This window comes from Auxenochlorella protothecoides (assembly GCF_000733215.1).
Source record: "Auxenochlorella protothecoides strain 0710 unplaced genomic scaffold scaffold7, whole genome shotgun sequence".
NCBI classification, from domain to species: Eukaryota; Viridiplantae; Chlorophyta; class Trebouxiophyceae; order Chlorellales; family Chlorellaceae; genus Auxenochlorella; species Auxenochlorella protothecoides.
The window spans coordinates 135,203-155,221 of NW_011934487.1; the positions used below are offsets into that span (position 1 = coordinate 135,203).

At 62.5% G+C, this 20,019-nt stretch overlaps 10 protein-coding genes across 10 annotated transcripts; 6 read left to right on the forward strand and 4 right to left on the reverse strand.

The window, feature by feature from the left end:
• Nucleotides 1–555: 555 nt before the first annotated feature.
• On the reverse strand, nucleotides 556–2,233 carry F751_5778 (Reticulon-4-interacting protein 1, mitochondrial; the record flags this gene model as incomplete). The annotated part of the gene is made up of 5 exons (XM_011404091.1): nucleotides 556–775; nucleotides 948–1,077; nucleotides 1,188–1,284; nucleotides 1,381–1,770; nucleotides 2,030–2,233. 5 exons carry the CDS (start codon nucleotides 2,231–2,233, stop codon nucleotides 556–558), a joined length of 1,041 nt encoding a protein of 346 aa, XP_011402393.1.
• A 628-nt stretch (nucleotides 2,234–2,861) lies between these two features.
• On the reverse strand, nucleotides 2,862–4,164 carry F751_5779 (Reticulon-4-interacting protein 1, mitochondrial; the record flags this gene model as incomplete). The annotated part of the gene is made up of 4 exons (XM_011404092.1): nucleotides 2,862–3,084; nucleotides 3,301–3,430; nucleotides 3,534–3,630; nucleotides 3,748–4,164. 4 exons carry the CDS (start codon nucleotides 4,162–4,164, stop codon nucleotides 2,862–2,864), a joined length of 867 nt encoding a protein of 288 aa, XP_011402394.1.
• Nucleotides 4,165–6,227: 2,063 nt separating this feature from the next.
• F751_5780 (Succinate/fumarate mitochondrial transporter) lies at nucleotides 6,228–7,169 on the forward strand (the record flags this gene model as incomplete). Its single annotated transcript, XM_011404093.1, has 1 exon — nucleotides 6,228–7,169. The coding sequence occupies one exon, from the start codon at nucleotides 6,228–6,230 to the stop codon at nucleotides 7,167–7,169; it is 942 nt and encodes a 313-aa protein (XP_011402395.1).
• Nucleotides 7,170–8,288: 1,119 nt separating this feature from the next.
• F751_5781 (Isocitrate lyase) lies at nucleotides 8,289–9,741 on the forward strand (the record flags this gene model as incomplete). The annotated part of the gene is made up of 2 exons (XM_011404094.1): nucleotides 8,289–8,492; nucleotides 8,680–9,741. 2 exons carry the CDS (start codon nucleotides 8,289–8,291, stop codon nucleotides 9,739–9,741), a joined length of 1,266 nt encoding a protein of 421 aa, XP_011402396.1.
• Nucleotides 9,742–10,166: 425 nt separating this feature from the next.
• Nucleotides 10,167–11,588, reverse strand: F751_5782 (Putative low molecular weight protein-tyrosine-phosphatase; the record flags this gene model as incomplete). The annotated part of the gene is made up of 4 exons (XM_011404095.1): nucleotides 10,167–10,375; nucleotides 10,565–10,682; nucleotides 10,795–11,058; nucleotides 11,349–11,588. The coding sequence occupies 4 exons, from the start codon at nucleotides 11,586–11,588 to the stop codon at nucleotides 10,167–10,169; spliced, it is 831 nt and encodes a 276-aa protein (XP_011402397.1).
• F751_5783 (hypothetical protein) lies at nucleotides 10,746–10,901 on the forward strand (the record flags this gene model as incomplete). Its single annotated transcript, XM_011404096.1, has 1 exon — nucleotides 10,746–10,901. One exon carries the CDS (start codon nucleotides 10,746–10,748, stop codon nucleotides 10,899–10,901), a length of 156 nt encoding a protein of 51 aa, XP_011402398.1.
• Nucleotides 11,589–12,456: 868 nt separating the features above from the next.
• On the forward strand, nucleotides 12,457–13,925 carry F751_5784 (4-diphosphocytidyl-2-C-methyl-D-erythritol kinase, chloroplastic/chromoplastic; the record flags this gene model as incomplete). Its single annotated transcript, XM_011404097.1, has 3 exons — nucleotides 12,457–12,657; nucleotides 12,940–13,406; nucleotides 13,661–13,925. 3 exons carry the CDS (start codon nucleotides 12,457–12,459, stop codon nucleotides 13,923–13,925), a joined length of 933 nt encoding a protein of 310 aa, XP_011402399.1.
• Nucleotides 13,926–14,596: 671 nt separating this feature from the next.
• F751_5785 (hypothetical protein) lies at nucleotides 14,597–16,774 on the forward strand (the record flags this gene model as incomplete). Its single annotated transcript, XM_011404098.1, has 6 exons — nucleotides 14,597–14,744; nucleotides 14,892–14,982; nucleotides 15,207–15,362; nucleotides 15,613–15,749; nucleotides 15,947–16,289; nucleotides 16,600–16,774. The coding sequence occupies 6 exons, from the start codon at nucleotides 14,597–14,599 to the stop codon at nucleotides 16,772–16,774; spliced, it is 1,050 nt and encodes a 349-aa protein (XP_011402400.1).
• A 282-nt stretch (nucleotides 16,775–17,056) lies between these two features.
• F751_5786 (UPF0568 protein C14orf166-like protein) lies at nucleotides 17,057–18,108 on the reverse strand (the record flags this gene model as incomplete). The annotated part of the gene is made up of 3 exons (XM_011404099.1): nucleotides 17,057–17,383; nucleotides 17,548–17,732; nucleotides 17,826–18,108. 3 exons carry the CDS (start codon nucleotides 18,106–18,108, stop codon nucleotides 17,057–17,059), a joined length of 795 nt encoding a protein of 264 aa, XP_011402401.1.
• Nucleotides 18,109–18,607: 499 nt separating this feature from the next.
• F751_5787 (hypothetical protein) lies at nucleotides 18,608–19,942 on the forward strand (the record flags this gene model as incomplete). The annotated part of the gene is made up of 4 exons (XM_011404100.1): nucleotides 18,608–18,658; nucleotides 18,779–18,902; nucleotides 19,082–19,272; nucleotides 19,778–19,942. 4 exons carry the CDS (start codon nucleotides 18,608–18,610, stop codon nucleotides 19,940–19,942), a joined length of 531 nt encoding a protein of 176 aa, XP_011402402.1.
• Nucleotides 19,943–20,019: the final 77 nt, after the last annotated feature.

Here is a 20,019-nt window from a genome sequence, read left to right on the forward strand (position 1 = left end):
CGCTGCCCCTGCGACGCCAGCATCCCCACCCTGCTCGGCACCCTGGGTCTCTCCACCACCTCCACCGGCCTCCAGGGCGTCACCTCGTTCACTGGCCCCCTCTGCAAGTTCACCCCCGTGACCTGCTGATCGGCCGCAAACCCAAATCATGTGCAAATTTTGCTGTCAAATGGGGAGTGAAACCTCCCAGGTATGTCGTCCCCGTGCAGTGTTTCCCATAGTGATCTCAAGCAGGGTGAAATCGGTGTGTGCCCGAGAATGTATGTGTGTGTAAGCCGATCCAAACACTTTTGACTGGTTGAGGCCAGCGCCAGGGACATCAGCAAGAAGTGTTTGGCGAGTTCAGGGTGCTGAGGGGATTTGCCAGCAGTGTGATGCCTCTGGTGACCAGTCATCATTCTGTATGTACAATCACGGACTTCATGGGTTCTTGAAGTATACAGAGGAGGTCATGCAAAGGATACATACCCAGCGGCACAACAACAGCGCTGCTGATGGGCGCAACAGAGTTTGAGGCCTGTGCACTGGCAATCATCTTCCACGTTGTCCAGGCAGCTATTCCTCATCCACAGTGAGCACAACCTTGCCCTTGGTGTGGCCCTTGCCGACATACTCGTGGGCGGCTGCCGCCTGACCCAGGGGCAGGGTGCGATCGATGATGACCTTCACCTTCCCCTCAGCGACGAGGCCGACGATGTCTGTCAGATCCTTCCCGCTCGCCCTGCCGAAGATGGGGTGGAAAGAGGGGCCCAGGCGCGCGATGGCGGTCAGTTTCCTGTGCACATTGGAATGGTGGGGCTGGAGCTGAGTGTGCCATGGGACCGCAGCGCACATGTGCTGACCAGCACTCCACACCGCCATCACACAGGGGCAGCATCATGGCAGCATGCTGGACATCAGCCTCATGGGAGGCCCTCTCCCGTTTGCCCCACGGTGCAGCCACGCACTGTCTCAGGAAGCTGTAGGCGTGAACGGCGCGGCCCCCCCAGCCATAGTCGCGGACGTATCCGTTGCTCTCAACCGAGGCCAGGGCACCGTTGTGCTTCAGCACCTTTCGCGCCTCCCACAGATCTTTGCCTGAGTGAGTGAGAGGGGGACAGTTGACAGTCACAATAGAGACATCCTACCATGCGTTCAGGAGTCAGGGTAGGCTGTCAGGCACAGCGTGCGCTCCACACCTTACCCACCTCCGCGGCTGTCGATCACGGCATCGAATGGGTTGTCCTTGTACAGCTCCACCAGGTTCTTCTTGTGGTAGTCGTACACCTCATCCGCTCCAAGATCCTAAAAAGGTAGTTGATAGCAATAACGGCTGGACTCGTGTCTGGCATGTATGACACTGAGACCCCCCCGCCCACCTTGCACCTTCCCTCCACCCACCTTGAGGAAGTCGGCATTGGCGGGCGAGGCGGAGGTGGTGACATGCAGGCCCCGGAGCTTGGCAAACTGGACGGCAAAGGTGCCCACCCCTCCAGCCCCGGCAGAGATGAAGATGCGCTTGCCGCTCCCGGCATCGAGTCCCGTGGCATTCAGCGCCTGCCAGGCAGTCAGCCCCGCGATGGGGACCCCAGCGGCATCGGTATACGACACTTTTTCAGGAATCCGTGCCGCCTTCGAGGCAGTGACCACGGTGTACTGAGCGTACGTGCCGTCTCTCGACCAGGGCGCCCAACCATCAGCCAGACCATACACTCTGTCGCCGACTTCGAGGTCGGTCACCGTGCCCTCTGGGATGGCCGCAACAGTCCCCGCAAAGTCACCACCAGACACCTGGGTGGAAGAAGAGGATAAATGTGAGTGATGTGAGGGTAAACGATTCTGAACATCTGCTAGTTGGCCCGTTATGTCAGGGTAGGTATCCTAGCTGGTCTGTTGGCACCTTTTAAATCACATTATTCTGGCAGACTCCAACACGCCGAGACCCCCCAAGCCCGCAACGTATCGCCGCTGCGGGGTCTCCACACATCCCAAGTCATAATCAAGGAACGATATGGCTAGGAGGGTAGGAACACAGTGCAGCCATAAGCACCTGCGGCGTCTTGATGATGAATTTAGGGATGTCCTTGCCGCCACGGACGTAGGTGTCGACGGGGTTGACGCCCGCCGCTTTCACCGCCACGAGGATTTGGCCTTTGCTGGGAACAGGTACAGGCCAGTCCCTAACATCTTCGAGCACGGATGGGTCTCCGACTCTGCGGAAGACGATGGCCCGCTGTACCTTCTGATCAGTCATTCTGGGGTAAATCTGAGATCTCCGAAATGTCGATCCCTGGTTTTGATGTGACTCCTTGAAACCTGATGCGAGGCAGATGTGATATAATGGGCGATGTCAGTGCCCGTGGGAGCAAAATCGCGGGCGGGTTGCCTAGAACCGTCCTCGGTGATGGTTCGGTCCCAGCAAAGCAAATCGGGGTCTCTAGATTCCCCGAAAATTCCCTCAAGCAAATTTAACCCCAAGCCCAAATCCCAGACACCTGCGTGACCCAGAATGCATGCAACGGTCAGATATATGTAGTCCCTATGATTTGAGCAATGAAACCTGTATGGCATCGTTTATCTGCAGTCTCATGAGTGTCAACCCCACACTCATCGTTCTCGTGCCTCCCAGGAATGGCGTAGATATGTTTCCGATACTGTGGGGCACTGAGAGATTCAGTCATGATATACAGATGGTCGTGGGAAGGAAGAATCTAGTCGTGATGCAATCCGTGAATGCTGTGCACCAATCCTCGTGACTGGGACCATGCCAATCATCAATTGAGCACCACTGATTGAGCCGTGGATGTACAGGTTGGGTGGGGGAGCCCTTGGGGGCTTGCATATGCAAGTGCCTCTTGTGCACTCTTTATGTGACCCTCCCTTCAGTTGTCCTCCTCCACCAGGAGCACAACCTTGCCCTTGGCGTGCCCCTTGGTCATGTAGTCGTGGGCTGCTGCAGCCTCGCCAAGAGGGAGCGTGCGGTCTATGACGACCCTCACCTTCCCCTCCGCAACCAAGCCGACGAGCTGGGTCAGGTCCTGCCTATGCGCCTTGACAAAGAAAGGCGTGATGGAAGGGCCCAGGCGGACAGCCGCGGTCAGCTTCCTACAGGTGATGCCGGGACGCCAGGAGGGCTGGGTCAAGGGGTGCAATCTTCCGACGGCAGGGGCATGCTGCCAGAAGAGACCCGGCCATGATGTGTGCATGCCAGGTTGCATGGTCCACCAGATCACCATGGAGCGCCTTGAGGTCTCTCCTCCCCTCACCACTACACACACACGCACAGCCGCCCCTGGACCCCTGCACAAGCATCCCACGCACTGTCGCAGGTAGCTGTAACCCTGGACGAGGCGGCCGGCCCAGCCGTAGTCACGCAGGTACCCGCTGTTCATGATGTCCACCAGAGCGCCCTGGCGCTTCAGCACCCTGCGCAGCTCCCACTGCTCTTTCCCTGCAGGTGGTGGGAGCCGTTGGTCGAGGCATTCAGGGGCGCGTGGGCGATGGTGCCTGGGACCTGCCCGAGAGCAGGAGCGGTCTTTTGTGGCACAGCTCACCTCCACGACTGTCGATCACGGCATCGAATGGGTTGTTCTTGTACAGCTCCACCAGGTTCTTCTTGTGGTAGTCGTACACCTCATCCGCTCCCAGTTCCTGTGAGAAAGGTGATGAGGAGGAGGGCTGCATTGCAGTGAGGATTTTCCCAGCTTGCAAACAACCTGGGGACCCCTGGCACACGCTCCACTGCCCATGCACCTTCCCCCCACCCACCTTGAGGAAGTCGGCATTGGCAGGCGAGGCGGAGGTGGTGACATGCAGGCCCCAGAGCTTGGCGAGCTGGACGGCAAAGGTGCCCACCCCTCCGGCACCGGACGAGATGAAGACGCGCTTGCCGCTCCCGGCCTCCAGCCCCGCAACGTCCAGCGCCTGCCAGGCAGTCAACCCCGCGATGGGGATCCCAGCGGCATCGGTATACGACACTTTTTCAGGAATCCGTGCCGCGTTGGCGGCGGTGACAACGGTGTACTGGGCAAAGCTGCCGTCGGAGGCCCAGGGCGCCCAACCATCAGCCAGACCATACACTCTGTCGCCAACTTTGAGGTCGGTCTCTGTGCCCTCTGGAATGGCCGCGACGGTCCCCGCAAAGTCACAGCCAGACACCTGCAGCGGCAGGGAACAGCGCAGCATGAGGAGTGCTCAGCGCCCAGCAGGGGCTCGACCCAAAGGAGTGGGGCACCAGCGTGGGTTCATTGAGGCCTAGTGAGCGAGGACACCCTTTGCAGGCTGAGCAAAATGCACCTCATATGTGGTGGAGAGGATGCAATGGTGCCATCGCCAGGATTTCCCGCCACTTAAGGGAATGAACTGACTGCAACACCGGAGTGGCACGGCGTCCCCTCCGTACGCACCATCTGAAAAAGCTCAAACCCTCGTACTGTCATCAAACAGCCCCATCGACCCTGGCTCTCTCTACTGCCCCCCTTGCTATCCATCCTCCAACCCTTGACTACCTGTGGAAGCTTCGTGATCGCCTTGGGGAAATCCTTCCCTCCCCGAATACTCGCGTCAACTGGGTTCACACCCGCAGCTTTCACCGCCACAAGAATTTGTCCCTTGCCAGGAACAGGAACAGGCCAGTCTTTGACGTCTTCCAGCACAGAAGTGTCCCCCAGCGTGCGGAAGACGATTGCACGCTGAACCTTCAGATCAGCCATCAGATCCGTAAAGGAACCACGAAGCGGAAGTCTTCTTTTGCCTACTGTGTTCGTTCAATATATATATGTGTGTTTACGTGCCATCCCTTAATACCCGTCGTGCGGGCAAACGAAGAGGAGCTCACATAAGGGACACGGAAAGATTCGGGAAGTTCTCCCTGCGGCGTTATGTCGACGTGCAGAGGTCTGTTATAGCAACATCCCCACCACATCGCCTTGGACAAGTCATGCTGGCTTCGGAGTATTTGTGACGATGTACTGCGCCTTTGTATATTAGGGATTGCCAGGTAGAGGCGAAGAAGTTCACCACAGTGGGTGGTACTTCAAGCATAAACGCCAGGTTGTTGGTCCGTGGCGATAGGAAGCGGTCACTCCACATCTCCCAAACATGCCTTCACAATCACATGCGCAATGCGTGAGTGGCTGTACAGTGGAGAGTCTCCAACGCCATTCTTGGATGGGAGTCGTAGGTTTTGTGTGGTTTGGGGGGCGAAGGCCATGCACAAGTTGTGCAGCCAGACCCGGCACAGCGTTGTTGTAGATACGTGTTAGATCACTCTATAATGTGCTGCCAAGGTGTAGTGTGCTACTGTCTCGACAAAAGCCTGGACCATTGCTGCAAAATACTCCCCGCTACCAATCCGACAACAATTTCGCCATGGACAAGGCCAATGGCAACCCCTGTTCAAAAGTAGATGCAAGCGACGATTGGCATCTCAGATATTGTACTCAAAGGGTGCATAGGCATATCGCGGGGGACCCTTGCTCGCAGATCTTCTGGCAGCAGCCAAGCTCCTATCAAATACTCACGAGTATCATGGCCTCTAGCCTTCCCGCATATCAGAGCATATGTCAGAGTATATTGAGTCCCTCGAATAAAACTGGTGAAGTTCTGATTGCCATGCCTGCGTCCGCACCGCGCACACCCACGGAGCTCGCTGCCCGCAGCTTCGCATGCTATGACTCATGTCTCCAGGCCAGGTGGCCGCTGACGTCAGCCGGGACCGCTCGAAACCTCACTACCGATTCCTACATGCATTCATAAACCCATGACTCGGGAGATCGGGCGCATTCACGTCGAAGACTTCCACCTGAAAGGAGCATGGCTTTGGATAAACAATTGAGGTTGTAGCCCATTGTGTCGAGGTGAGATGGAGTGCGGAGTTTGGTGTCGGGGTGTCCGCTTCCTTGCAGTGCTGCTGTGCCCGGTGGGCAGCCCACGGGACGCTTGCCTCGTCTTCCCATTTTTTATTCATGGCCACATTGTCTGTTGCGGGGTGGAGGATGGCCGCATTGTGGCCGGGCACGCGTCCCTGCCTGCGCGTAGCCCCGGGTGGTTGTGGCCGGTGGACCCTCTAGTGACACGCGCTTGACGCGGCTTGGCGCTCCAGGGTACAGAGCAAGTGAGACGACGCATCATCACCCTCTCTTCATGCAGATCATTGCGACAGCCGAGCCCCAAGCCCTCCTGAGAGCCCAGTCCCCTCGACCGGCCTCCCCACGCGTCCAGCCCCACCACACACACCTGTGCACGCCATGAGCGCCCGGAAGCAGTCCCAGCCCCTGCAGCCCGCCCCCGTGGCCACGGTGGTGGCCGCCAGCCCCACCGTGAAGGCCATCGCGGGGTCCCTGGGCGGCATCATGGAGGCGGTCCTGCTCCAGCCCATCGACGTGATCAAGACCCGGCTGCAGCTGGACAGCCGCGGGCGGTACTCTGGCATCTTCCACTGCGGCCGGACCATCGCGGCAGAGGAGGGCGTGCGCAGCCTGTGGAAGGGCCTCACCCCCTTCGTCGGCCAGCTCACGCTCAAGTACGCGCTGCGCATGGGGTCCAACGCCTTCTTCCTGGAGATGCTGCGCGACAAGGAGGGCCGGCTGACCAACACCTCGCGCCTGCTGGCGGGGCTGGGCGCGGGCGTCTCCGAGGCCATGCTCATCGTCACGCCCTTCGAGGTGGTCAAGACCCGGCTGCAGCAGCAGCGCGGCACCGACAAGGCCCTACTCAAGTACAAGGGCCCAGTGCACACCGCCATGCTGGTGGCGCGGGAGGAGGGCCCCATGAAGCTCTGGGCCGGTGCGACGGCCACCACGATCCGCCAGGGCTCCAACCAGATGTCCATGTTCTGGGGCAAGTCGGTGGCGGACGGGCTGATCTGGGGCAAGCGCGACGGTGATGGCAAGGTGTTGACTCCCGTGCAGTCGGCGGCCTCGGGCTTCCTGGCCGCCTGCATCGGCCCCGTGCTGAACAACCCCATGGACGTGGTGAAGACGCGGATGCAGGCCGCCACGCGATCGGGCGCGGGCTACGCCGGCTTCGCCGACTGCCTGCTGACCGTGGGGCGGACGGAGGGCATCGGCGCGCTCTGGAAGGGGCTCACGCCGCGCCTGGCGCGCACGCCTCCCGGCCAGGCCATCGTCTGGGCGGTCAGCGACCAGATCACGGGCTACTTTGAGAAGCAGCGCCTGGCGCAGGCGTAGAGGTGGGGATCACTATGTTCCCCTGCTGGACCCTGGACGCAGCTCACAGGTCCCCCGGCCAGCGCGGCCGGGAGACGAAGAGGCCCTGCAGAGCGGTGGTTGGGTTGACGTGTCCAGCCTCGCCGCCCAATTGTGCCTCGGCTGACCCGCCTCGGGGCTGCTCCGCCCTGTGCTGCCGTGCCAGCTCATCAGTGCTCCCGACCCTACCATGCATGCCCCTCCAACAAACCCCACGCTGCACTGAGGAAACACCCTCGTCCCCGGCAGCATGCAGCTCCGAGCGGCTGCACACGCCTACTGGGGCCCTTGGGTCATCCTCATTTTCATGCCTCTCGCTCTGCTCTTATAGAATCTCCTGCACATTGCTGAAAGGCGCCCCTAGAACCTGTGTCGTGTGCACTGCATGTATACAGCTGCACCCATCAGATGGAGGGGGGAGCACAGTACAGCGACTAGGTGCCTGGCCACCACGGCATGCAAGAGCAGGGGAGTGCACATGTCATCGGTGGTGCTCCGAGTCAGGTCAGATGTCCGTGGGCCCTCATTGTGTGTCATCCCGGCGCCTGGAGGGGAGTTGGGGCACAGTTTCAACCCCAGCGGCACCGTGCTGATGCAACCAGCGCGCCATGCGAGAGCCAGAGCCTGCATCCCTCGGGCTGGCAGGCTAGGTCTCAAGACAGTAACTCATCAGTGTCATCAAAGGCTGTTTCCTGGAATCCTGAGCTGCTTGCTGGTGGGTGTCTACCCACCTCCTCTCTCGGGAGGTCGTTACGTGATTCTCCCCGCGGCAGTGACACGACGTGCTGACGTAGATGCGCTTGACAACACCAGGAGCACCCGTGTACCCTTTATGAAACGGGTTGCATGCTCGCAAGTCACACATCCCACATCTCAAACCATTTCAAGGAGACCATCACCGCAAGCTCACCCGTCCTCGAGCTTACCTCCCAATACATCTGCATTCCGTAAGGTGCGCTGGTGGTCATGGTGTCAACGTGTCGAGGAGCCCCCTTGGCGTCGCTCTCACCCTGCCGATAATCTGCACCTTCTCAAAGTAATGACTCCGAAACTATTATCATTGTAAACCTGCTCCCTCCGCCCACCCTGCAGGTCCTAGCCATGTCTGCCAACGGCATTTCCGTGCCTGCCGCTCCCGGCCGCTTCGATGGCATCGTCCGCCCCTACTCCGCGGAGGACGTCAAGCGGCTCCAGGGCAGCGTGAAGGTGGAACACACCCTGGCCCGCATGGGCGCTGAGAAGCTGTGGGAGCTGCTGAAGACGGAGGACTACGTGCCCGCCCTGGGCGCCCTCTCCGGCAACCAGGTGCTGCTGCTGAGCGGGAGTATGTGTACTGTTGACGGGGGGCACCTGCCATGCCATGCATATCTTTTCGCCCCCCCATGACACCCTCCGCATTACAAACATTCATGCCCCTTGCCACCCACCCTCTCCTCCCAGCCAGGTTAACCACCCGTCTAATCATCCCCCAACCACCAAAACACACCCACAGGCCGTCCAGATGGCCAAGGCCGGTCTGAAGGCCATCTACCTGTCCGGCTGGCAGGTGGCAGCCGAGGCCAACACCGCCGGTCATACCTACCCCGACCAGTCGCTGTACCCCGTCAACTCCGTCCCCGTGGTGGTGAAGCGCATCAACAACGCGCTCCTGCGCGCCGACCAGATCGAGTGCGCGGAGGGTAAGGTGACCACAGACTACCTGCTGCCCATCGTGGCCGATGCGGAGGCGGGCTTTGGCGGCCCGCTGAACGCGTACGAGCTGATGAAGGCCATGATCGAGGCCGGGGCCGGGGGCGTGCACTTCGAGGACCAGCTGTCCAGCGAGAAGAAGTGTGGGCACCTGGGCGGCAAGGTGCTGGTGCCCACCAGCCACGCGGTGCGCAACCTGGTCGCCGCGCGCCTGGCGGCTGACGTGGCGGGCGTGCCCACGATCATCGTGGGGCGCACTGACGCGCACTCGGCCTCGCTGCTGACATCCGACATCGACGAGGTGGACCGCCCCTTCTGCACTGGCGAACGCACGCCCGAGGGCTTCTTCCGCGTGCGCTGCGGCGTGGAGCTGGCCATCGCGCGGGGGCTGGCCTACGCACCCTATGCCGACCTGATCTGGTGCGAGACCAGCGACCCCAGCCTGGAGGAGGCGAAGGCTTTTGCCGCAGGCATCCACGCCAAGTTCCCGGGCAAGATGCTGGCCTACAACTGCTCCCCCTCCTTCAACTGGAAGGCCAAGCTGAGCGACGCGGAGATCGCCGACTTCCAGCGCGCCATCGGCGCCCTGGGCTACAAGTTCCAGTTCATCACGCTGGCCGGCTACCACGCGCTCAACCACTCCATGTTCGACTTGGCGCGCGGCTACAAGGCCACGGGCATGACCGCCTACTCCGCGCTGCAGCAACGCGAGTTTGCCGACGCCAAGCACGGGTACACGGCTGCTCGGCACCAGCGCGAGGCCGCCACCGGCTACTTTGACGCCGTCAGCAACGCCATCACCTCGGGCCAGTCCTCCACCACCGCCCTGGCCGGGTCCACCGAGGCCGCCCAGTTCCACCACTGAGAGTGGTGCATGGAGGAGTGCAGAGGAGCGGCTGGGCTTGGAGAAATTTTGCATTGGGTCGCGCAGCTGGGTGCTGGCCTCCTCACTGTGTCCCCTTTTCCAACTCTTTGCAGCTCGTGCACAATCTGTCAGCTCCCACAACTTCCCCCACCCCCGCCACCCCGACGCCTTCCCTCCCAAACCCTGCCTTCATGCTTGCCGGGTGCCCCTCCCCACCCAAGTCCCGACAATGCACCGGGAAAATGTACCTCTTAGCAGCCATTCCAGCGACATAGTGTGCCTGTTACATGAACATGATGAGCATCAAGGTACTCAGAGGGGGGTGGGGCAGGTCTGTCGATGGGTGCGGGGGCGGGGCGGGGATATACGGGCAACAGAGATCGACAGACCGCCACGGCGCGCTGTCTTCCCCCCACATCCTGATGCTAGGTGCCGGCGCGGAGAAGGGGAGGCACCAGCCAGTCGATGCCCTGCATGCCATCCACGGTCTCCGCGAGGCGTGCCTTCAGGGCCGCGCCGTCTTCGCACCCCGCGTTAAGGTCGGCCAGGAAGGCCGCCAGGCCCTGGCAGGAGGGCACGATGAGGGAGGCGGCGGCGCTCATCGCGGCGGCCTCGCCCGCGCCCCCGGTGTTGCCTGTGGAGTGAAGGGTTGGGAGGGGGGTTGAGGGGAGTTGTGGAGCGCAGGGGCCAAACTCGATCAGATGGCACTGGTGCCACAGCTGTCGGCGACGGGTATGATGCACTGATGCGCATCTCCTCCACCACACGTGGACTGGGCATCCCGGGCGCATCCTTGATCCCCCGCAGCTAAGCCCAGGCAAACCGTAGAGTGGGTCCTCGATCTCGGTCATGCCCTCCGGGCTGTCTGGCTGGAACTGGCGCAAGTAGCGCACGCGTGTGCTGTACCGCCCCTCGGTGTCGATGGAGTCGAAGACCGTGATCTGCGTGGGCGGGACGTGGGGTGGGGGCATTCGCGCTGGGAGGAGAAGAGGCAGGGTGCGACGATGGAAGTGCAGCTGGTCCTCATTGGTGAGGCACATGATGAATGCTCACACCGGTGTTGGCCCTTCCTTGCTCAGCGTCGGCAGACACCCACGGGGTCAACCCCCCAAACCCCACAGCCAGCCCACTCGCCTCCCGCAGGACGTCAGAGGCGGTGAACTTGTCCATGACGAGCACCAGGTCGCACCGCGCCATGTCAGCCCCCGGGTCAAACTGGCGGGCAGCGAAGTCAGGCGGGATCTCGAGGCCCCTGGCGCGCGCCGCGGTGACGGCAGCGCGCTCCGGACCCTCGCCCACGTTGAAAGACTGGGTGGCCTGCGCGCAGGGGGGGGAGGGGCATGCATTGGCGGGGGCAGCAGAGGCCAGGGCCAGTGAAGAAGGGGGGCCTCCAGGTGATCGGGGGTGCTGACCAGATTGCACATTCACTCTCGCGAACGCAGGGACAGCACTACGGGAGGGGCAGTCTTGTGGGAGGATGAGAGGCCTCAGATGAGTGCCAGGCAGGCAGCGCATGCCCAGTCACAAGCCATGCCTCCCCACAGCTGCAGATCCTCACCTTCTCCTGACCCTGCCCAGACCACAGCTCAAACACATGCGTGACTCACCACCGCTTGGCAGCGCACCCTGTCCTCCAGCCCCACAGCCTGGATCGCGGCCTGGAAGGCGGCGGCGGCCAGGGCTGAGCGGCAGACCCCGCTCTCGCTCACAAACAAGACCAGGGTTTGGGAGGATGGCTCGGGCTCACCCGCCAAGGTGGCCTTGGCCTCCTGGTTCCAGGGCGCCGAACGGAAGGAGGGGCTGATGACGGTGCTCGTGACGTCCAGGTCATCTGCAGCCTGTGGCATGGAGGCCATGGGGGAGCCAGATCGTGTGTGCATGGGGAGTCGAGGCTGAGGCGTGCACATTGGCAGGGCTGTACAAGCTCCAGTCTTGCTGCAGACACACCTTCCTCGTGGCATACAGTCTGTTACAGAGCCCATGCCCATGGCCGATCCCACGGCCGGATATCAACCGCAATGGGTGGCAAGCAGTGGGCAAGGGCATCTGCCCGGGGTGCACCTCAGCACGAGGGGGCTGCACCCCATGCAATAGTGCCATGCTTCCTTGCGACATCACGATTTCACGATGCATGTCATATCGGGTTCATGTACAATTGGCCTGCATGCCGCCGGCCTGCTTCATGTTCACTTCTCGCCTCGGATCGTCATGGAAGGGGATATCTTCCGGACCCACCAGCGCGCAATCCTGAGAGTTGCAAAACTCTAATGGGATCCCTAAACGCTCCTCTCAATCTCGACGAGTGTTCCAGCTTGAACTTGAACACTCGAATCATACATTGCTGCATCGCTGCTCTGGCAACCCCGTCCCTTCTTGCTTGTGTAGCGCTCGGCTAGGCCGATGGCCTGCGCGGTCTGCCAGCCTGCCGTGCAGGCCAGGGGCAGGAACATTTCCAGCACTGTCCATCTTTGTCACACACGGCGTATAGAGGCGGCAGGCACGTCCCGATTGCGACAGCGAAGCGCGAGCGCGCAAGTCTGCCGTGCCGGTGTGGGGAACGACACTACCCTACACCTCTTCTCACCATGCAAGGTGCGGGGTTGCAGGGGTGTCCCACCCAGCCGCAGGCTAATCCCATGAGGCAAGCATTGTGGTCTGCACACCCTTGCATCCTAAGATACACCCCGTTGAGCTTACATCCCAACCCCTCTTCCCATGTGCCCCTCCAAGATCAATCTCTTCCTGCGGGTGGAACGGCGCCGGCCCGATGGCTTCCACGATCTGGCCTCGCTCTTCCAGGTGGTCAGCTGGGGCGACGACATGGAATTCGAGCCGCTGGGCAGCAGCGCCGGCGCGGATGTCCTCACCTGCAACATGCCGGACGTGCCTACCGACAGCAGCAACCTGGCCATCAAGGTCGGACATGGATGGGGCAATGATGGGGTTGTGGTAGCAGGGGTGAGCCGGTGCAGGGGTTGCAGCTGAGCGTAATCTCAGAGGCCAGCCCCATTGGTTAAGAGGGATGCACTGCTGAGCAAGCTGAGCCTGCTGGGGGCACGCATTGCTGGCACGCATTCCCACTCTCATGCATGAATCAATACATGTACGTATACAGGCCTACATCACATGCTCCCAACACAGCACAGCTCGCAGCACGCTCATCGCATAACCCCCGGCCAAACCACTTCACACACACAGGCACTGGACCTGTTCCGCCGCAAGACGGGGAGCCGGGAGCGGTACCGCGTAGGGCTGCGCAAGCGGGTACCGCACGGCGCCGGGCTGGGCGGCGGTTCTGGCAACGCCGCCACGGCCCTGTGGGCGGCCAACCAGCTGGCGGGCCGCCCCGCCGCGGACGACGACCTGCTGGCCTGGTCCGGGGAGATCGGGTCCGACATCAGCGTCTTCTTCGGATCGGGCTGCTCCTACTGCACGGGGCGAGGGGAGGTGGTCCAGGATGTGCGCCCGGTGCCCCTCTCCACGAACACCCCCCTGCTGCTGGTGAAGCCGCCGGCGGGGCTCCCCACCCCGGCCGTCTTCAAGCGCCTGGACCTGGAGCGGTGCAGCCGGGAGGACCCGCTGCGCCTGCTGCAGGGCCTCCAGGGGCTGCGCCGCGCCAGCGCGGCCCTCTGCGTCAACGACCTCCAGGCACCCGCCTTCCAGCTGTGAGTTGGAGTTCTCTGTTGGGGTGCCAGATTGTGATTTATGCAGGGTCGCAGCCCTAACAAGGGTAAGTACTGGCGCGGAAGGCAAAGGTGTGCCCGGTGGGGTCCTGACCGGATGCCCTGGCGCACCGCCCATTAGAGAAAATGAAAGCTGGGCCCTGCGACGCTGTGTGCAAGGGTCGATGATCCGTTCATGATTGTGCACTCCTTGGCCATGAGGTTTCCTCCCACCAATTCGATGAACGCCCCTCTAGATTGGAGGAGCTGGCCGAGATCAAGGGCCGGCTGGAAGGGAGTGGGGCCTTTGACGCGGTGTTCATGAGCGGCAGCGGCAGCACTGTAGTGGGGGTGGGGAGCGATGCCGTGCCGGACAGCATCGCCGCCTGGCGACAGGACCTGTTCCTGGCGCCCGCACGTCCCGTTCTCCGGGAAGAAGGGGCCTGGTATGCGGCGCCCGCCCCCGAACTTCTGCGAGAGCTGGGCGTGAGTGCGGTGGCGCAACCCGTGGGGGGAATATGAGGTGGCGTCGCATGCAGCTTTGAGATGCATGCCAGCCTCTCCAGGACAGGGTGCCTTATTTGGGGTACACCGAGGTGAAATCCAATGAAGAGCATGTTCAGTGTTCCAGTGATATTGACTGAAGGATCCCAGGCTACGACAGATACCATATCAACAGGCGGCACAACAACATCCTGGTCCGAGCGCGTCATTGCCGAACAACGCTCTGCACCACCCCAAACAATGCCCGTGACCCGACGCACCTGACCTTAACACTCGTCCAATATTAAAGCACGGGAAATTGATTCCCTGGACCGGCATGGCAAGCTCCATCTCATCGAAGACTGCAAGCGAGATACGGACTCCCGTGTAGTTGTTGCACCAAACAGGGCCAGCGATGCGGTCGATCCCTGACGCGGGCTGTGAATAGAAGAGAGATGAGAAGGAGATCAGGGCTGGTGCTGATCTTCGCCTGCCTCGGCTGCTTGGCGCTGCTCGCCTGTGGCCAGGAGACTGGAGGAGCTGCAGACAGCAATCAAATTGGCAACAATCCCCCTTTCCCCCAGCCTGTGCACACAGCCTCGCTTGTTTCCGAGGCAGGAGCAGAGGCTGTAGCTCAGGCAATTGTCGACGCCCCTAATTCCCCGGAGAATGGAGAAGGAGGTGGTACAGGCCAAGCTGGTCACCCTACCATGCCCCAGGAGGCCGGCCCCTCCCCACCATCTTCGGAGCCTCTCCCAAACTTTGAGTCAACCCCGGCGCCGTACCAGGTCCCTCTGGAAATGCAGGACATGCAGCCCAGTCCTGAGGAGCTGACCTCCTCCACATTTCTGACACACGGTGTGGGGTGTGCAATTGGGTCATTGGGCTGCCTGCAGTGCAATCGCTCCGTTGCATGCCCTGTCCAGAGATGGAACCACTCCTAGGTGATGCAAACGGGGAATGTAATCAAAGCAATCACTCTTCCCCCTCCTCCCTCATGGTCAGGTGGCCAGGTGGCACCCGGTTCGGTGGCACTCTGTCTCGCCGTGCGAGACGCCCATGAGGACATCCTGGAGTGGCTGCTCCACCACAAGAGGTTGGACATGCATCGAGATTGGCAGAGGCGGTCTTGCCTGGGATGCTTGGGGGAGGTGCGGCTTGACACATGGCTGGGCCTGCCCGAAGAGAAGCCCATGCTTGCTGTTTGAAAACCAGACCAGGATCTCTCCCAACCACATGCCCATGGGCGCTCGCCTGCATGCCTCGATTCAGTGCACTGTATCCTTCCACTGTCCTGTCCCCTTGCACCGACTCGATCAGGCTGGGGGTGACGCGTGTCTACCTCTGGGACAACAAGTCTGTTCCCCCCATGAACGCTACCATCGAGGCCCACATCGCCAGCGGCTTCGTGGCCTACAACTACTTTGATCGGTTCACGCACCCCACGGGTGCTCCACAGCTCTTTGCCTACGACAGGTGCCGCGGAGGCAGTGGGGTGGCGTTACTTGGGCCGCACATCATGGGCCATGCAGAGTGCAGCGACCGCTCACCATGTCCAAACCTGTTGGCCTCTGCATACTCTCGACCCGAACACCAAGGCACCTGCGCCCCTGGGTCCTCATGCTCGGTCCTGTCCCTCAGCTGCTTTCTGTTGTGAAGCAAGCCGCCCACCCCCCGTCTTCAGCCGCCCTGTGCCCCACCGTTCCACTTCCACGCCGCCCCGCAGGTGCCTGGAGGAGGGGCGCCCGCTGCATGCCTGGATGGGCTTCATCGACGTGGACGAGTTCCTCATCTTCCGGGGGGGGGCAGGGCCCATCAGGCACCTGGGCCAGTACCTCTCCACCAAGCACTCGCAGGCAGCAGGTCTCTGGCCAGGGCGCGAGGTGGCTCGGGATGCTGGCCGGATCGCGCTCCAGCCCGTCTCACCGGAGGGGCTGACCTCGCGCCGGCTCTTCCACCTGTGGCAATGCTTGCTTGATGCAACTCCCCTTGCCTCCCACCCAAAAGATCGGCCTCACTCACCCTATCCTTCCCCCACCCCTCCCCCCGAAACCATCAAGGTCTCGCCGTGCACTGGATCCTGTTTGGCTCCTCGGGCCACATGGACCGCCCGGCCAGCGGCGTCCTGCGCTCCTTCGTCAAGTGCCTGCCCCTGCGCCACGCCCAGCACCAGCTGGTGAAGACCATCGTGCGGCTGGACTGCACCGCCGCGGCCTGGAGCCCGCACGCCTTCCACCACAACTGCAGCGGGCAGAGCGTGGCGCGAACCGACGGGTCCCCCATCGAGGGGCCGCGGGCGGAGGAGCCCACTCACGTCGACCTGGCCCTGCACCACTACGCCACCAAGTCGCGGCGCGACTTTGAGCAGAAGATGGTCCGCGGCAGCGGCATGAAGCGGCAGAGGTGCGGGGGAGGGGCCTTGGAAAGGGGGGGGTGTGTTTGAGGAGAGGGCGGCGTGGAGGAGTGAACGTGGGGTGGGCGCCGTGGAACGGGACCCTGACGATCCTGTGGGCAGGCACGAGCGACGCTGCCTGATGAACTCGGAACACAAACAAGGCACACTTTGATGAGGGGACCGTGAAGTTGGACCCTGTAGATCGTGGCCAGAATCACCGAGCTCCCTGCCCAGCCGAGACACCCCTTGCGAGCCATGAGGGCACAAATCCCCACCCCCCCACTCGAACCCCATCCCAACCCTTCCCCTGTGACCCAGGGGCTGGGAGTACTTCAACTTCGTGGACAGCTGGAGCGTGGTCTGGAACTTCGACGCGCTGCGCATCTGGGACGACGGCGCCATCCGCACGATCCGGGACCCGGCAGCCGCGGCGGCTGCGCTGGAGCAGTACCGCGCCGAGATGCACGAGGACCACTGGCTCAAGGGGCCGTGAAGGGGGTGGGTGCCGTGCCGGCGCGGGCGCGCCTGATCGCTTGCCATCCGCGCGACGCAGGGACCGGAGCCACACGACGGCGGCGCTGCAGCCATGGTGCTTGGTCAGAGGGCTTGGCCTTCTACCCCAGCATCATGCTTGTCGACGTGTCCCGCAGACCCTCATTGGCGCTCAACCATTGTACGGATGCAAGTCACGGCAAGAGGAAATCACATGAGTAGGGAGCGCCGGGCTACACGCGCCACACCGCTGTTGTCCTCCCAGCGACTCGTCGCCGCGCTGTCATCGCGCCGGGCGGCCGTAGGCCTTGTCCGCCATGGCCCCCACGGTGCTCGCCTGCACCCGCTCCAGCTCCCGATCCACGACGTCCTGTAGGCCGCGCAGGTCGCGCAGGTACAGCATGCGCAGGATGGTAGCCGCCGCGTCGGAGAGCGGCGATCCGGTGGAAAAGCCGAGCGGGAAGCCGGCCAGCAGCGCGATCGGGCCGGCGGCTGAGACGCCCTGCCGTCCAGTCCCGGAGGGGGCTGCGGTGTCCTCGTCCCCAGGCAAGGCCGGCAGGACCTGGGTGTCCAGCACCGAGCTCAGCCGCTCCACGGTGGAGGGGGTCACCTGCTGATCGTGGGGTTATCAACAGGGGTGGTGGGTACAAGGAGGCTAACACCTACAAATGCTGAGGCTTTGCATACCGGGGCCTTGCCCCACCCAGGATGATGACAATCAAGGCGCCTGAGGTGGGCGCCTGTGCACCCAAACGTTTACCTAACAACCCGCACCTCTTCCTGGTCCATGTGCAGCGTGCGCAGCATGCGCATCACCGCAGCCGCCACTGCAGGGGAGGCTGTGTCGGCAAAGGGTGGCAGGGAATGCTCCGACCAGTCGGAGACGGCGCCGCCAACCTCCACTGCCGCGGAAGTGGAGGCATTCAGCTGCTCGTTGCGGTCTGCATACTCCAGGGACACTGCAAGGGCGTGTGGAGGTGCGATTGTAGGGGAACATTTTGTGCAGGGAGTGCTTCCTTCAGCAGAGCACTCACCCTGGACATCTCACGCACCCGCTCGCGAGCAGAGCCACTGGAGGGTCGCCGGCAGGCCTTCTGACGAGCATGGACACTCCAGTGCGGTCAGATACTGGCCGTAGGCAGCCCGCCAGTCATCGGCAGATGTGGCCAGGAGACCCTGCCGCTGGGGGATGGTGTAGTGCCGGATCTTCTGGTTCTCGAGCCAGGTGACCAAGGGACGTGCTGCCTCCACTTCAATGGAGGCTCTAGTATCAGACGGGAAGGACGACGCGCCAGGGTACTTGAGGGCGCGGAGGTACAGCGGGATGCACGACATCCCGTGACCCCACTAGGTACGGCCAGCACCGGCCTCCTCCCTACAGTAACGTCACCACAGCATTGACATGGCAGATTGAAAGTCTGAATATTGAATGCATGTTGTGTCGCTCAGGGAGGACGGACTTCAGACCAGGGAGCGCAGCATGCGCAGCGTGGGGTTTCGACTGTGACGTAAATGTCGTGCATCCCTCGCACCAAACAGAGGGCGCAGCGACGATGCAAACTCGAATGACTGAAGCCTATATGTAGTTGTTAACCGGGTGCTGTTCGTTCAAAGCAAGGTCCTCTTGGCTTTGCAACTGGTGGCAAAAATACCGGGGCAGCACTGGCTCCTGAAGGCTTGCGCATGTTCCGTGCGGTGCCGCAGGCATCGATATGGGCGGCCACCAGCTCACAATGCTTCACCAGGAGCGGTGTGCCTCCACTGAGGCTGCCTGCTCGGCACCTGCAAGCCAGGTGTCTTGCCTCAAGGCGCGACAGATTCTCCGAGATACTTGATGAAGGTCTGCTGGATGTGGGGGCTCAAGCTTGGGTTTGTGGACGGGAGAGTGCGTGTGCCTGCATGTGCTTTCGTACCTCTGTGCATACCATTCATATGATTGTGATGAAGTGAGTATGCATGGCAAGCATGTCGTGTCATCCCAGCAGGGGCACCCCCATCGCTCCAGCCGGAGTGGGCATCCGTGCTGTCGAGCCGGCGCCAGCTGGCCCTGCGCCAGCCCTTTCAGAGGTACAGGGCCGTCGGGGTGAGCTTTGGCGGAGCCCAGGAGGCCGTCAAGCTGCTGCAACCAGGTGATGCTGCGATGGAGCTCTGCCTGGGATTCTCATGCTCCGACACAGTGGTCAATAGGTGTTACCGAGGTTGGACTAGCGTCGTGAGGTGCAGGGGTTGGAACCCTCTGTAAGAAGCAGTGCACCTCCTGCATTTGTGCCCACCCGACCCTGCCCGTTCCCCCCTTTCCTCCCGCCAGGCTCGCCCCTGCTCATCCAACAGGAGCCCGACAATGAGCACGACGCACAGGCGGTGCTGCTCTGCGACCTGGCCGGGCGCAGGCTGGGCTACGTTCCCCGCGCCGACACCGACCAGTTCCCCCACCCACTGGTGGTCGGGCGGGTGGAGAGCGTGGGGGCCAACCCCACCTCCGGGCTCTGGGGCTTCCAGGTATGAGGGGAGAGGGGGACAGGAGCCGAGGCGACAATGTCCTGCTCAATGGTGAGCGTGCTGCCGGCGCCGCCCGACTGAAGAGTAGACCGTGGCGCGCGATATGGGGCTGCTCGACCCTCAGAGGAAGGCATGCACGCCCCCTTGCATGTATGAACAGACACCCACCCAACACACCCGCCCCCCACCCCCGTCCCCCACCCCTCCCCCGCCCCAGTTTGACACGCAGCCGGGGCTGCCGGCGGTGGGGCTACTGGCCCCGCCCCCTGCCCTGGCCCCGCTGCTGGGCCTGGCAGACCTGGGCCAGGGCGCCGCCTGGGACGCGCACCGCGCGGCGCGGCTGGCGCCCGGCGCGCGCTGCTTCCTCACCGGTGCCCCCGCCACGCGCCTGCTGCCAGACTGGCGGGCGTGGGCCGTGCGGCGCTCGCTCCACTTGGCGGGCTTCCTCCCCGCCTGCGCCCCAGTCCACGCGGTGCTCAGTTCCACCGCCCCGGACGCGGGCCAGGTCGATGCTCTCGCCGCGCTCAACCAGTGGACCGAGGAGGAGGGCGAGGCCTATGTTGGGCACCTCCAGCGCGGCAAACAGTGGGAGGGGCGGTGGAGCGTCGACGTCTCGCTGCTGACCAGGGAGAGGCTCCCCACGCCGCCGGGCCTGCCGCTGGGGATTTGAGCCGCTCTGGGCGGCATGTGCTGATATCTTCTGTATAGGACTACAAGAACACTTGTGGAAGACCTCAAGATCACTGT